This window comes from Camelus ferus, chromosome 32 (genome assembly GCF_009834535.1).
Source record: "Camelus ferus isolate YT-003-E chromosome 32, BCGSAC_Cfer_1.0, whole genome shotgun sequence".
In the NCBI taxonomy this organism is placed as follows: domain Eukaryota; kingdom Metazoa; phylum Chordata; class Mammalia; order Artiodactyla; family Camelidae; genus Camelus; species Camelus ferus.
In genome coordinates, this window is record NC_045727.1 from 1309204 (window position 1) to 1325106 (window position 15903).

General features: G+C 45.5%; 1 protein-coding gene across 1 annotated transcript in view; it reads right to left on the reverse strand.

Moving 5' to 3' along the window:
- DNAH10 (dynein axonemal heavy chain 10) overlaps window positions 1–15903 on the reverse strand; it is a 120609-nt gene that overhangs the window by 55401 nt on the left and 49305 nt on the right. Inside the window, exons 28-36 of the mRNA XM_032471301.1 lie at window positions 15466–15588; window positions 13567–13800; window positions 11366–11589; window positions 7017–7286; window positions 6705–6888; window positions 5174–5308; window positions 4375–4527; window positions 2174–2362; window positions 519–665 (exon numbers count right to left, since the gene is read on the reverse strand). Of these exons, the coding sequence (XP_032327192.1) occupies window positions 519–665; window positions 2174–2362; window positions 4375–4527; window positions 5174–5308; window positions 6705–6888; window positions 7017–7286; window positions 11366–11589; window positions 13567–13800; window positions 15466–15588 (1659 nt within the window). The remainder of the gene's footprint in view (window positions 1–518; window positions 666–2173; window positions 2363–4374; window positions 4528–5173; window positions 5309–6704; window positions 6889–7016; window positions 7287–11365; window positions 11590–13566; window positions 13801–15465; window positions 15589–15903) is intronic.

A 15903-nucleotide genomic window follows, 5' to 3' on the forward strand; every position in this document is an offset into this window, starting at 1 on the left:
CCCTCTTATGAAATAGAAAATGAAATTGTATGTGAAACGTAAAACATAAAGCAGTTCAAGGACAGTCTCTAGGGAAACACGCGAGCCTGTTGCCCACAGAGTGGCACTGACAGACTCTATCTTGGAGGAAGTCCCACCTGAAAGAAATGTGAACACCCCTCTGGCTTCCATTGTAAAGAGGGAAAAACTCATGCTTGTGCTTTCTCGAGAATTTTGTTTATCCCACCCTCTCCCCACCCCACCATCCTGCCATCACAGACTGATTATTATCATCGAAGCATCGCAAACAGCACCGTGAAGACACACCTTGACCTTAGGGTAGTAAGTCAAATCGGAAGGAAACAACACGATGGGTAAGACCGAACGGAAGCCAGACAACTAAATGAGGTGACAGCTCAGCTAAGAATAAAACTTTCCCTTGAGAACGGTACTCCCCGCCCGTCACCTCCACCCTAGCGTTTCCCAGATACACGTGAACCGAATGGAAACCCAGAGGACTTAGTGCGCGTGGCCCCTACCTCCCTGAGGTCAGAAGAACCTCTCTTCAGCTCACCAGCCATCACCAGCACCGACTTCAGGGCTCGGAGTCCAAAATCATAATGATGCTGCTTGGAGAGCTGTTCCCGGGCCAGCTTGTACAGAATGGTCATCTTTTTGGCCAGAGTCTTTTGTGATAAAGGACAATACAAAATAAGTGAAGAAAATGACCTGAAAGCACCAGAACATCCTTACGCAAAGCGAACTGACATAAAGATGTTCAGCTGAAGCCACTGGACAAACAAGCAAATCTTGCCTCTAACAAACACCAGGATGGGTCCTCTGTTGTTAACACTGACAAATTAGGGACTAATTTAAAAGAACGCCAGCCCTTACCAAAATTGGATGACAGTCCTTGAAAGCCGAGGAAAATCTTAAGCATCTTAAAAAACAGAATTCATCCAACTTTTTAAAATCATAGCGATCACAGCCCAGAAATTTGCTTCTTGTTTATTTTGACCTCATCATGTTATTAAAGTTCTCCTGTAACCGTTTTTTAGGACAAGTCAGCCACCTGGTCTACAAAAAGGATTCAAGATCTTCTGGTCCCTACAGATGGCACGGGAATTTTGCTCATGAAAACTAAGAACCAGAGGTCTCTCCACTCTGGCTCAAAATCTACATAGGAGGATTGGCCTTTACCAAAAAATTTCAGAGAAGCAACATAACAACGTTATGTTGTTCAACAACGTTATGTTAAAAGTATTCACTATTTCATACTTTTTCCAGAACGTTCTGGGAAAGCATATGTGCATAATCTTTGTATACATATTTTAAGAGATAATAAAGGAGTTACGTGGGTATTTTTTTATTTTTATGAAGTCCAATTTATCTATTCTTTTCTTTTGTTGTCTTTTGATATCATATCAAAGAAATCTTTGCCAAGTCCTATGTCATGAAAAATTTCCTCTGTGTTTTCTTCTCAGAGTTTTATAGTTTTAGGTCTTACATTTAGGTCTTTGATCCATTTTGAGTTATTTTTGTATGTGGCATTAAGTAAGGTCCAACTTGTGCATGCAAAGCACATGCTCTACCACTGAGCTATCCCCTCCCCCCAGATACATTTTTTAAAGCCACATATTCTCAAGGGCACTGAGTGAAAGAAGCCCATCTCAAAGGGTTACACATTATAGGATTCCGTGAATAGAACATTCTAGAAGTGACATAATTATAGTGATAGAGAATGATTGGTGGCCGTGAGGAGTTAGAGTCGGGGGCAGGCTGTGACTGTTAAGGGGTGACACGAGGGAGTTTCTCTGTGTTGATGGGACAGTTTTGTATCTGGATTGTGGCACCAGTTACACCACAGGTGTGATAAAATGCCACAGAAAGATACACACACACCAGAGAGAGAGAAGGTGAAACCTGCTGGAATTCAGATACAGTCTGTGAGCGGCACTGCGGCCACATCAGTTTCCTGGGTGTGATGTTATCACTGGGGGAAGCCAGGAGAGGGGCACCTGTTGTGAGTCACGTGATGCCAAAATAAAAGCTGTAATTTTAAAAAGCGAGAAAGGGAGGGAGAGAGACAAAGCGAAACAATTTGAAAAGCCTCCCAGAAGGAAGCTCCCAGAGCCCCGGCCTGCAAGCAGACCCAGCGGGGAGCTCTGGGCGCCCGGCGCTGGCGTGGCCTCACCTTGGCCCCGAGGAAGCCCTCGGAGAAGAGCATGATCTCACAGATCTGCTGCAGGTCCGGCACGATCACCACCACGGGCCGGAAGAGGGCCTTCACCGACTCGGGCAGCTCCGTGCGGCCCGCGTAGCCGGGGTTCATGGTGATGAAGATGCCCATTCTCGAGTCCAGGGAGATCTCCTGCCCTTCAAACTGGAGAACGAGGGGAAGGAAGGAGGGTTACGCTGCCAGCCACCCCACCAAGGGGAAAGGAGGACTGCATACGAGGCCAGCACCACCATGTGTCTCCTTCCCTTTCCTGGTGACAAATGCAGAGTCCTTGTGCTTGTGACCCAGGTGTTCTGGGGGCACAAGCCTCAGTTGACCCCCAAACTCAGATCTGAATCAAGGGTCTGTCCACTTGAGAAGTAGCTGATGTTGGGAAAGGGTGTAGCCTGGGGTGAATCTGAGGCTGCTGTGTGACCCCCAACAGGTCACTTACCCTCTCTGAGTCTAAGTTTCCTTTTCTGCGAGCTCGTGGCAATTAAATGAGACAACATATTCAGGAGCACCCAGCCCGCTGCTTCACACAAAGTGGCTTTTCATTCATGTCAGTTGTCATTTCTCTCCGCATTCCCACCCTCACCTCCGTCTCAGTGCCTGGACGTCACGTGGACCCTTCCTACAGAATCCCTCCTCAGCATCCCTCAAGAAACCAGCCTTTGTCCTCCAGGTGCCCGTGTACCAACCAAATGCAGAAATCTCTAAGTTTTGAGTCTCATTAGCCTACAGTTGAATTTCAAGTATCTTAACTTTCCTCCCTACTAAGATTTTACCATTTCATTTCTTCTAATGGTCCACCAGAGAAAAGACAGAATGCTCTATCTTTATGAGGCACAGGCTGTCTCAGTGACAAGAGGGCCACCCAGCAGATAGCTGATGCTCCCCAAAAACGGAGGCCACTGTCTTATCTTCCTGGTCTGCACTGAGATCACCCTCACCCAGTCCTCAGTGTCCCACGTGAGTCCCAGATCACCCTCTGGAGCAACAGACAGGCCTGCTCTTGAAAACACAGCTTTGAGAAACCCAAATGCATTAGGTTAAATTTGCCTCCAATGGGAGTAGTAAGCTCAGCCCTAAAATATTTCAGAAGAGCTAATTAATAGAAATCCACCCAGAAGCTTTCCTGGACTCCTCAAATGTTTAACAGTATCTCTTGACAATGAGCCTTGACATTGTGGGAGAAAGCAGGTTGGGTGCCAGGGCCACAGAGGTGCCCGGAATGGAATCCTCACCAACCCAGGCTGGATCTGGGTCCTGAACCTCCCGGTGAGGCTCTGGGGAGGCCCAGAGGATGTACCAGAATTTTCAGGTAAAGGAGAAGAAAGGACAATTTCGGGCAGACAGGGACGCATATGGTGTCCCAGGGCCTGGGATGTCTGCGGAGCAAGGGACGGGAGGTGATGAGAGTGCAGGGCTCGCAGGGTCAAGGACTTTGGCCAGAGGAGCAGCAGAGCCACCTGGGACCACAGAGGACCCCAGCTCGGGGAAATGGCCCGGCCACTCTGGTCCTTACTGTCGGAGAACCCACACTGGGCTCCCTAAATTCCGTAAGATCATGTTTCTCCACCTTCCGATCCAGCTTAATCTGATGTAGTTTAACGCAGACTTCCCAAACTTGAGTCTGCAAATGTATTCTCAGATGGGGAGAGATTGGTGAATTCTCAAAAAAAAAATTAATTTGCCTCCTCACTTGGATAACAACCTTTAAAATCCCATTCATTACAATGTCCTAACTCTACCAGGTAGGAAGGCAAAATTTCTTCTTCATGGTGATAATTTCTACTGAAGACATTTTGACTGGTTTTTTTAAGTCATTTTTTTCTTAGACTTGGGAAGTCACTAACAATATATTTTGTCCTTAAAACGGGGCTTTACAACATCACTTATTTAAGAATAGTGCCCTCCCTCCCCATCTACAACCATTCGTCACAGGTCTGGAATTACTTTGAAGTTCTTAGACTATTACACTCCATAACTGTCAAAGATGCTAGTAATCTGGGGAAACCCAACGGTCTCAATTTGAAAACAAAAGTCCGGCATTTCTTCATCTACGGGGAGCCTGATCTGGACAGACAACTGCCCACCGCCTCATGTTTCAGAGCTAACACAGCACGTGTCCACCTTGGGGACACGATCCAGGTGGGCTTCGCACTTATCCTCACCTGGAATGTGGTTAACTGATGAATCAGAGCATTTCGGATCGTCTGAATCTGAGACGAGATGACCGAGAGCACGGAGGCGTCGATGCGGTTAAACTCATCAAAGCAGCCCCAAGCCCCGCACTGAGCCAGGCCCGAGAAAATCTTCCCAACGGCCTAGGATGAAAGGAATGGCAGGACCAGGGCAACTTTCACCTTTAAAACTGGATGCAACCCGTTCGTGGATATAGTTTTCTAAATTCAAGGCAAACAACGAGCACCACGCTGGCCGAGAAGCGGTCAGCCTGCCACGCCTCTGATGGCTCTTTCAGGCAAGACTTCCAAGGCCTCTCAGGGGCCAGCTCCCACTCAAAGGATGTCGCAAATTAAGGATTTTAATGTAAAAACCCAGATTTCTGGCTTCTCTAGAGATGCTGGAAAATCTAGCAACACGAGCTCCACTTTTCCGAGTGGCAACCATTAACCTAAGCTGAACAGTGGCTCCCCCTTTAGCTGGAGCATTGCTCTCCAGTTGGCCACAGTCCCCACCACTCTCTATTGCCTCTGTCTGCGGCTTTATGTATTTACATTACCTATCCGACTCTGGTGGGCACTGAGTTTGGAACTCTTGCTCTACATGCTGCCAGCAAAGCAGACACATCTAAGTTCTGAGACTGTGAAGGTGAAAGTTTTCTACTAAATTCCTGCAGCTTTCACCATGTCATTTCACAGAAGCGTAGGAGACGAAATGCCTTTCCATCTGTGTCCCATTTTTAGCTCTCTGCATAATAAGACACCACCAGAGGGGGCACCAGGGCCTTACTTTGTAATCCATGCCTTCGCCGCAGTTGGTTACAACACAGAGCAAACCCAAGGCTTTGGCCAGGTCCTTGGTGGTCTCGGTTTTGCCAGTACCCGCTGGGCCAGCAGGGGCCCCGCCCAGATACATGGACAGTGCCTGTTAGAAGCCAAATGCAAAACACATGTTGTCTGATTCACATAAGGAAACAGGTGTCAATTCCCAGTGGGGAATATATAAATGGCAATGAACAAGTTTACACCTTTCCTGACAATCACCATCTTTAACATTTCTGTGTTTCTCCACTGACTTCCATGGACCACCCGCTTCCCCACATTACACAGGGACCCACGCACCAGGAACCGAGCACTGTGCTGGAATCTGTACCCACCCTGAGGACAATGCCCAGCAGTTCCCACAGTTGGGGCTCATGGACACATGTACATCTTGCCCAAAGAAAGGGCCAGATCCTAGGAGCTGGAACGTCCTGCCTGAGAAGAGGGTCCTTGTTTACCTGGGGACTTTGAGCCCCGCTGGACAATCTAACAATGTGATTATGGTGGGAGCCTTGGGCCACGTGGTATCAGGTCGACTTTTGGAGGGTCTGGAGACTAAGGTCAACCATTTGTGTGGTCAGTCGTGTCTGCAGAACCAGCCCCCAGTTAAAACCCTGGCCACCGAGGTTCAGGTGAGCGTCCCTGGGTGGCACACTTCACGCACATGGCCACACAGAGTTGCTGGAAGAAATAATGCTGTCTGCACAGCGGCACTGGGGAGCCAAGTGAAGCTTCAAGCCTGGTCTCTCCTGGACCCTGTCCTACGTCTTTTCCTATTGCTGATTTTGATCTGCATTCACTGGCTGTAAAAACTATAACCATTGACTCTAGTGGCTTTACTGAATTCTGTAACTCCTTTCAGCAAACAACTGAATCTGACGGTGGTGTTAGAGGCCTCCTGAACTTGCAACAGCCCAATCCCAAAAGGTGGCAATCAGGCCATATTCCAAACTTAGACTCTTTTACAGATTTTTTAAGAATGACATCCCTTACCAACAGCACTTGTTTCCTGGGGCCGCCATAACAAAGTACCACAAACGGGGTGGCTTAAAACAACAGAAATGTGTTCTTGCACAGTTCTGGAAGCTACGAGTCTGAAGTCAAGATGCAGGCAGGGCCACACTCCTTCCAAAAGCTCTAGGGAGGGTCCTTCCTGGTGGCTCCAAGCGGTCCCTGCTTGTGGCCTCGTCCCTCCCGTCTCTGCCTCCATCCTCACATCACCTCCCCTGCGTCTATGTGTTCTCTCCTCTTTTACGAGGACACCAGTCGTTGGCATTAGGGCCCTAATCCAGGATGTCCTCACCCCCAGTCCTTAACTAAATCCCCCAAGACCCTATTTCTCAATAAGAGCATATTCCGAGGTTCCGAGCAGACATGAATTTGGGGCAGGGAACACTGGTCAACCCAGCACACATACATCACAATGAGCACAGTCACCCCGCGAGAGAAACACATAACCCCAGGTGAGCGATAACGGCGAGAACAAGGGCGCCGCGCACCTGAGTGAGAGTCAGGTAAATCCGGTCCGTGAGGGGCGTGATGACCAGCCTCCCGTTCAAGCCCATGTACTCATACCCATAGCCGAAGGTCCCCGTGCACTGACGGACGTTCAGCTCATCCGGTTCTCGGTCCCAGTAAAACCGCAGCTGACTCTCCCATTCAAACTCCCGGGCCTCGAGAATGCTGGAAGATGGGCGACGGGGGACAAGGTTAGAGGGAGACAGATGCAGTGGAAGAGATGGTGGCCGAGGAGGAGGAAGGAGAGCGGCTGAGAGAAGCCGGAGACGCCAGTGCCCCGGGAAGGTCCTCACCCGCCCCGGATGAAAGAGTCAACTGTGTCGCGGGCGTGCACGTCGATGATCAGGACGGTATTGTATTTCTTCCTGTCGTTTCTGCTCAGGGACGTGGTGATCCGCGTGACCAGCTGGTCGATCTGCCAGTGCATCTTCTGGCCGTAGTTCTTCATGGCCTGCTTCTCCCCTTGCTGCACTTTGCGGAAGACATCTTCTACCTCCCAGGTCCACCACACCTGGCTGGCAGCCAGCACCACCATCCCTTGGTACAGGAGCATCCAGTCAACCCTAAAGGAAAAGCACATCCTTATGAGATTTTTCCCAGGGATTGGTACCGAAAACGATGCCATTAAGAATCTATTTCTTTCATACAAAGGGCCAAGAGGCATGTGAAAAGACGCTCAACTTCACTAATTATTAGAGAAATGCAAATCAAAACCATAATGAGGTATCACCTCACACTGGTCAGAATGGCCATCACCAAAAAGTCTACAAATAATAAATGTTGGAGAGGGTGTGGAGAAAAGGGAACCCTCCTACACTGTTGGTGGGTTGAATGCAAATTGGTGCAACCCCTATGAGAACAGTATGGAGATTCCTTAAAAAACTAAAAATATACTTACCATATAATCCAGCAATCTCACTGCTGGGTATATATCTGGAGAAAACTCTATTTTCAAAAGATACATGCACCCCAATGTTCACAGCAGCACTATTTACAATAGCCAGGACAGGGAAGTAACTTAATATAATGGAATATTACTCAACCATAAAAAAGAATGAAATATTGTCATTCGTGGCAACGTGGATAGACCTAGAGATCATCATACTGAGTTTAGTCAGACAAAGATAAACATCATAAGATATCACTTATATGTGGAATCTAAAAAAATGACACAAATGAACTTATTTACAAAACAGAAACAGACTCACAGACATAGAAAACAAACTTACGGTGACCAAAGGGGAAAGCAGGGGGAGGGATAAATTAGGAGGTTGGGATTAGCATATAAAATAGATAAACAACAAGGATTTACTGTATAGCACTGGGAGTGATATCACTGTCTTATAATAACTTACAATGGAAAAGACTCTTAAATACATATATATTATATATATGCACAACTGGGGAAAAAAGCAATGAATGAGGAACCTTTGGATTAAAAGAGATCAAAGAGGCATATCAGAAAAAAGGATTTCTTTCTCTGGAACAGGGAAGGCAAAGTAAGAGGGGCAGGGAAACAGGAGCGTAAGACCCTTCTGGCTGGATAGCAAAACACCAGGCCCACGGACATACGCACATGAAAAAGTTACAGGTGCAGGACAGTGTAGAAAGATGCCAGATCACTTTAAAGATGTGGCTTTATAGATTTTTAAAAACTTACTATTATGGGCATATTGTAAGAATTTTAAATTTTTTAACAATTCCAACCAAAAAATTAATTCTCTTTGACCACACTCAACCTGCTCAAAGTTAAAGACACACAAATGGGGAGGAGGGGCTGGGAGGGCTGTTTCTCCAAAGTCAGCGTTGCGTTTTTTTCGCTTACTGGTCCTAACGCGCATGCGCCCAGGTCGCCGGCCCCAGGTCTCACCCAGTCCTTGCAGGAGCGGCGCGGTATTTCAGAGCATGAAAGTTACCGCGATTTACTCAAGACGTTTCCCTACTGCTGTCTATTCGAGTTGCTTCCAGTCCTCTTGCCAATGCAAGCAACGCTGTGTTAAACATCCTTCCACATCGCGACACCGTCTGGAGACACCTCTGGCTGTCACAACTGGGGGAAGGGGTATTACTGGCACCTAGTGGGTGCTAGAGACCAGGGATGATGCTAAACACCCTAAAATGGACGGGACAGTCTCCCACAGCAAAGAATTATCCAGCCCCATATGTCAGCAGAGCTGAGGGCGGGAAACCCGGCTTTACACACACGCTGGTGAGTCAGAGCGGCTTCAGGGTTACAGACCAGAATCCCAAACGCAGGGCGACCAGGCCAAAGCACAAAGGCACTTTTCTGGTAGTTTATTTTAATAGAAATGGCCAAAGTACTTCAAAAGGTTGTAGCAATCCAGTGCCCCCCACCAGCCACGCACAGTGCTGCCCTCACCACACCCTTTCCAGCACTGTAATATTCTTTTGTGTTTTTTGCCAATCTGAAAGGTAAAAAAAAAAAAAAAAAAAAAAAATCTCATTCTGCTTTAATTTGCAGATTCCTGGTGACTAGTGAAGTCTCTCCTCTTTTTGTACGTTTATTGGACACTTGGATTTCCTCCACTGAGATACCTATTTTCAAAGCTGGTAAGTGCCTTGAAAAACATTTAGGGAAAACTTATTTGCTAAATCGTACTTTAAAAAAAATAATGGACACAGAGCTGTAAGTTCCAATCCAGTAAAAGTGACTGTGAGTTACTAGTCATTCTTTTCATGAGGTACAATCAAGAGCAAAATAAATTTAAAATAATATTTAAAACAACAAAAAGTTTAAAAAGCTGAAGTGCTAATCTGTTCTTAGAAACAATGATCAGTACATATATATGAACCGAAAACAATGTGCAGTCTACTGTATGTATGTGTTTACATGCAGTATAATGTCTATGTGCCGTCAAACTGTAATAATTCTACCCAATAAAACTGAAAAAGGAAAAAAAAGCAAAAAAATAAAATAAAACAATAAAAAGCATTTGGCATTAATGTCTTGTTTTAAAATGATGCAGTGCCTCTAAAACCTAATAGGACATCCAGGCATGACCCCTACACCCAAGAGAGAGGTAACGAAGGAGCTGGGGGTCCAGAGGACGGCACGGAAGTGATGAATAAACATGGACCTTACCAAAGACAGCAAGCCTCAGGAAGTCGGAAATCGGGAGAGGTGTGATCAGAGAAAACAGTGACTCAGGGCAGAGCGAAGATGAACAGGACGGTATCTGTACGTGCGCCTGGGCCTGGCTTCTCAGTGACACTGAAACATGTCCGCTCAAATGAATCAATGTTATCATTTCAACTGCTCACCTCCTTCTTTAGAAGCAACAAGTTCACCTTAGAGGGGTACTTGGGGGAGGAAAGGGGTGGCTCGGACATTTCTTTCCCAGTTTATCAGGTTGCAGTCACTTACTCTGGCTTCCACCAACCACACGCTGTCACGCAGAGCAATGCCCCCGGCAAAGCAGAAGTTATGATGCAGAGAAAACAAACACGTGCAGACACAAAATGCATGTGATTTGGGAGCACTGAAGAGCTTTAAAAATACTCGGCGATCTCCACTTCTGGAGGACACTAGTTTCTGTCTAGTTCGGTTTTGAAATAGCATTGAGCACAGTGATCAGCCCACAGCAGGAAGCCAATAAGTGTAGTTAAATGAATGGATGCAGCCTGTGATGTGCCCAGGCCACCTCCTATCAGCTCACGAGAGCTACATGTCAAATATCTAGAAATGTTGCAAGCAGGGTGTTAACCCTCTTACCATTATTCCATTTAGCTTTAAAATCAGCCATCTGGGAATATTTACACCATGGGAATTGGCAAATGCTCTAAATCAAAGCTTTTTTGTTCTTTTCTTCAGAGAGCTAGGAGTTTTACCAGGACACCACTGAAGGTGTCTGTCTACACCTGATCACTTAAAGATGCAAACCAATTTTCTACATGGGACATTGTCTAAGGAAAAGCAAGACCCTAATCATACAGATATTATGCTCTGTTCTGATCACTTACTTAAACAGACATTTTCAGTTTGCAAAGTCAAGAGGATCATGCTGTCATAATAATAAAGAATTTAAGTCTGCGTGAAGGCCCCACCCAATACGCCACAACGACACCTCTCCTGGGAAGCTATCCAAAGATGCTTTACGTGCTTTGAGTTCAGCTGCACATTAAAGTCAGCCCTCTTAGCAACTGGATCAGGTGTGGTTCAGCTCAGTGCCTGGAAGTTTCTCAGGCCACAAAAATCAGAGTGATTGAAATTCATTAACAGTTTCAGAAACAACTTTACACATTAACCTACATACAGAATCCGTCTTAATGAACACCTGGTTTCATCGGGTCACTAGGTTATCACACTTGAGCTCAGAATCCCCCGCAATCCTGCGAAAATCCAGATCCCCAGAGTGTCTGGTGGGGGAGGTTTGGGGTGGGGCCCAGGAACACGCATTTTAATAGGCTCCCAGGGGCCCTGACACTGCCAGTCCAGGGTTGACGGTTTGAGAAGGGCCGTACCAGCTGATCCTTTAAGGACAGATGTGTATCAGCTAATTTAGCTACAGCAGGAAAAGAAAACCTCATTTGAAACGTCAGTCAATCTACTCCAAACCCTAAAAATTGATCCATTATGACCAATAATATGATAAATAACACACAGTCACATTTTCAATCCTACCTGGTTCTGTCTTCACAGTATTTGAAAATAGCCTCTTTGGTAATTAGCCGGTTAGTTCTTCGCATTTCATTCAAAACTGCCGTCATCCAGTCCTCCACACGCCCCTCAGCCCTGATGATCTTCCGGAACTCCATGACCTCTCCTTCTGCTGAAATCATGGCAGACACCAGTTTTTCTCCACTGTCCCCGTCGTTAAACCTCAGCAGTGCTATGTTGTCGTACATCTGCAATACAGCGGTAGAAGCCACCCTGGAATACCTTCACTAGGTTGTGAAAGCCAAAAACAGCCCAGGGTGCCACATCACACACCAGAGCTGCCAGGGTGCCAGCAACAGCAACAGAGACCACACACTAAATAGATGTCCATTCACCCAATGACAAACGTTCACTGGGCACATTCGTTTATCCTGGGTTAAACAAAAAGAAAGAGAAGACAGACTCCCTCCCCACACTTGAGATTCTAGGGCATATGCTGGGATGGAGAGGTACCTGGACGTGGGGACCAGCTGAACACAGGAGAAGAATAACCTGATGATTAAATACCCTAAGGCTGTGAAATTAGAGACCAGTCATTGAATTCCCCCACTGTCCAAATGGGTGACACTGAACAAGTTGCTTCTCCTCTCTCAGCCTAGAATAAACCTAATTATGACACCAAGATGAGGTCAAAGGATCAAATCAAGAAACGTGCGTGAAATGCCAGCTCATTATATACTTGGCATTCACTGGCTATTGTCATTGTTATCCATCAGAACTATATTCAGGAAAATGAGTCTCTGGGGGCCGATAGCTAAGTCAAGGCACTCTGCAGATCAGAGAGGAAGAGAGAAAGGCAACAGGCTTTAAAGAATAAAATCAGAGGTGTGCAAAAGGGACTACCAGTAAATGAAGTACTTCTAACAACACAGTTGTCTACAACAGTAAAATATTGGCTTCTGAAAGTAGAAACAGAATATAAGCCTCCCCTTTGAGAAAGGAAAACATGCAATCAGAACTATGACTCTTCCTTGAAGAAGGAAATCAGCATTAATTAAAGGAAAACTATGGCGGTAAGTACTTGATCCTCAGTGCTTTGTTTATTTGGAGTAAAGGAATGGCTCTACAATGCTGGTTCTCCGCCACAGAGGATTTTGCCCCCAGGGGACACTGGGCATTGTCTGGAGACTTTTTGGTTGTCATGGCTGGAGAGGGATGTCCCTGGCATCCAGTGGGTAGAGGCCAGAGACGGTGCTGAACATCCTACAGTACACAGGACAGTCCCCCGCTCCCACCCCAACACGCATATACAAACACACAGAAAAGAATTATCTGGCCCACGATGTTGATAGTGCCAAGGCTGAGAAACCTCGCTCTGGACTGATGCTAAATAGAGAGCTTTGATTAGCTGAACAAAGATTACTTCTGGCCATGCTCTGGTTCTCTATCACCAGAGACATTTTGTCTGCTGCGTTTCCGGAAATTCCATATTGCTCACGGAGACACATCCGTTTATATTAATGCATGAAAACACGGGCTGGAAGGAATTAACAACAGAGCCATGATAGTGGCTGCCTCTTGAGAGCAGGAGGAAGAAGTGTGGACAGGGACGAGGGACAAACAGTGTGTCAATTTTATCTCTAAAACTTTATTTTAAAAAAGAGAAAGACAAAGCAAAAGTTGACTAAATGGTAACAACTGTCAATTCTGGGTAGGAGATAAGGTGATTTAGTGAACATTGTAAGGCAGGCACTACTCTAAGTCCTTTAAAAATATTTACTCATTTAATCTTTATAACAACCCCACTGAAGCAGATAACTACTAGAGTTATCTGCAACTACAGATAAGGAAATGGTTGCCCAGAGAGGTTAAGTCACTTGCCAAAGGTCACACAGCAAATCCACGCAGAGCCAGGATTTGAATCCAGAAAGCTCGCGCCACAGTCCGTGTGCTAAACCACTCTCCTGTATTACCTCTCTGCTTACTATATTAGTCTGTGTATTTCTGTTTTGTTTTAATTTCTCTAAACACATGTTGCTCGGAGGGCCATGGAAACAGAGCAACAAATAGCAGCTGAGTGCTGGTGTAACTTCAGACTATGGTGGATTTGGTCAGACTTACGCTTCTAGTGAAAACCCCAGTGGCATTTCACACTCTTACGCCTGTGGGTTGGACAGAACCGTGTAGAGAGCTCGGAGGAGCTGAGTGACAGAGCTTACGCAGACCTTGATGATGTGCTCCTGGACGCAGAGGGGGTCGCTGTTCCCCAGGATGCTCAGCAGCTCGTCGTCAGAAATGAAGAAGAACCTGGGGAAGGCGTTCCTCTTGGAGTCCAGGTAGTCGTTCAGGCTCTTCTGGCACTTCTCCAGGCCCTCGCTGACATTCTGCAGGTCACTGAGGCGGTTCGGGGCCTCGCAGCATCTCTTGATCACGGGGTCTTTCAAGGTCTCGCTCATGATCTGGACAAGGTCGAGAGGACAGCCGTCAAGCCGGGGAAGCAGGAAGCCTGCTCTTGCCCCAGGCGGGCGTCTCCTGGGGCCCCGACGGGGCAGAGCAAGACTGACGACCCGCACCTGTGGCCCTCGGGGAGGCCAAGTGGGCAAGGGCCATTCGTTAAGTGTTTAAATAAGCACCTTCTCACATAGAAATAAGCAAACTACACGTAGTTTGCTTATTTCTGATTTTTTTTCCATCTTCCCACTAGAAGGTCAGCTGGCCTGGGTAGGGATTTTTCTGTCTTTTGCTCACTGTGTCCCAAGGTGCCTACAACAGTGTCTGCACACAGCAGGCCCCCCACCAACATTTGCTGGATGAATGAAGCCAGCAATTCCACTCTGAGCAGTTTATTCACCAGAACATTCTCTGCAGTGCTCTTTATAATGGCAAAAAAAAAAAAAAAAAAAAAAGGAAAAGCAAATAGCTTAAATGTTTAACAAGAGGGAGTTAGGTCAATAATTCACTGTGACGATTTAGATGTTTATTTATTAAAATATATGACAAGGATGTTAAATTTTTAAGAGATCATATTGGTAAGAACGATCCAATTTCAAAGAATAATTATATATTTATAGATACGTTTACATAGGAATAAACAAATTCTGGAAAGATACATGCTGAACTATTAAATGTTATCTTGGGCACTGGGAGTATGGGCATTTTTTTCTTTTCTTTTTTCTGCCTTTTTTTTTTTTTTTGCTTTTTTATAATATCTAAATCCTATACTGAATAGGTATCTGTTCTGTAATTTTTTACATTTAAAAAAAAGCTTATGTGGATGGGTAAGAAAAAAAAACATAAGCTCTAGTGGATAAAGGGGACGCAAACATGAAATGGCTGCCTGTGACTGAAAAACACAACAGCATCACTGAGCAGCAGAGCCCCCAGGTTTTGAGGTCAGGTGGGCTGCGTTAAAATCCCGGCCCCCCCAATCATTAGCAGCCGCGACCACTGGTACAACCCTTTCTGGAAAGGACTTTAAAATGAGCATAGTCTTTCATGGGTAATTCACTTTCTAACAATCTATCATAAGATATTCATCCTAAATACAGAAAAAGCTTTAGGCACAAACCTGCAAATTAATTATGAAAGCAAAGAACTTCCCTTCAAACAAGATGTCCAGTTACTAGACAATAATCCACTACACTATGTCAAGCCGCTCACTGGAACATTATACAAAGGCATTAAAATATTTCATCAGATGGTTTCATAATGTGAACTATGTTTCTCCCAATATTAAGAGAAAATTATACGATGAAATTATGCAAAATATCATTACAATTGTTTTTAAACCCACATACATAGAAAAAAACATAATAGAAATGAATGACATATTAAAGGTGATGGAACTATGGTAGATACATTTTTTTCCTGCTTTTCTACTTTTTGCCAAGCTTTTTAAACAAATACTATTTTTATAATATAAAATAAATATTTAAAAGTTTCAGTGCCATATGCCAGTGGCTTAAGATCAAAGGGAAATTTTTACTGAACAGATTCAGGTCGTATATAATGATAGAAAAATTCAGAAGCTGCCATCAGGCGAAACACTACATACAAATACGCAAGTAAAAGTGTGTCAAATCAGCGCCCTTCTTCCAGGACTAAAGTAGAAGCCAGTCACTTGCCCTTTTAAATACTCTGTCAATGTTGTCAAACTTCTTCGCCTCATCTGGAAGTTGCGATCTGATGTCTCCACCAATAAAGATACTCTCCAGATACATCCATTTTCTCTGAACCAGCATCCAAATCTGTCAAAGCACAATGTTATGGTCAACACAGGTCACCAGTTATCTCAAGGTGAGTGTGGCAAAACCCCACCCTAACACGGGACAGATTTAAATCAATTCAGGTCAAAAGACTTTCCAGGCAAGACAGAGCACATACGCTCCTTTCCAAATATACAGGGATGGTGGAGGAGGCCTAGGGAAACACTCCAAAACACACAGCCACACCTAAAAGCAAAAGAAAACTCTCCACACCAGCCCAGGACAGGAAGGAAGCTTCTAGATAAAAGCAGGGGTTGGAGCCCTGTGACCCAGAGGAACCAAGGTCAGACTGCGCAG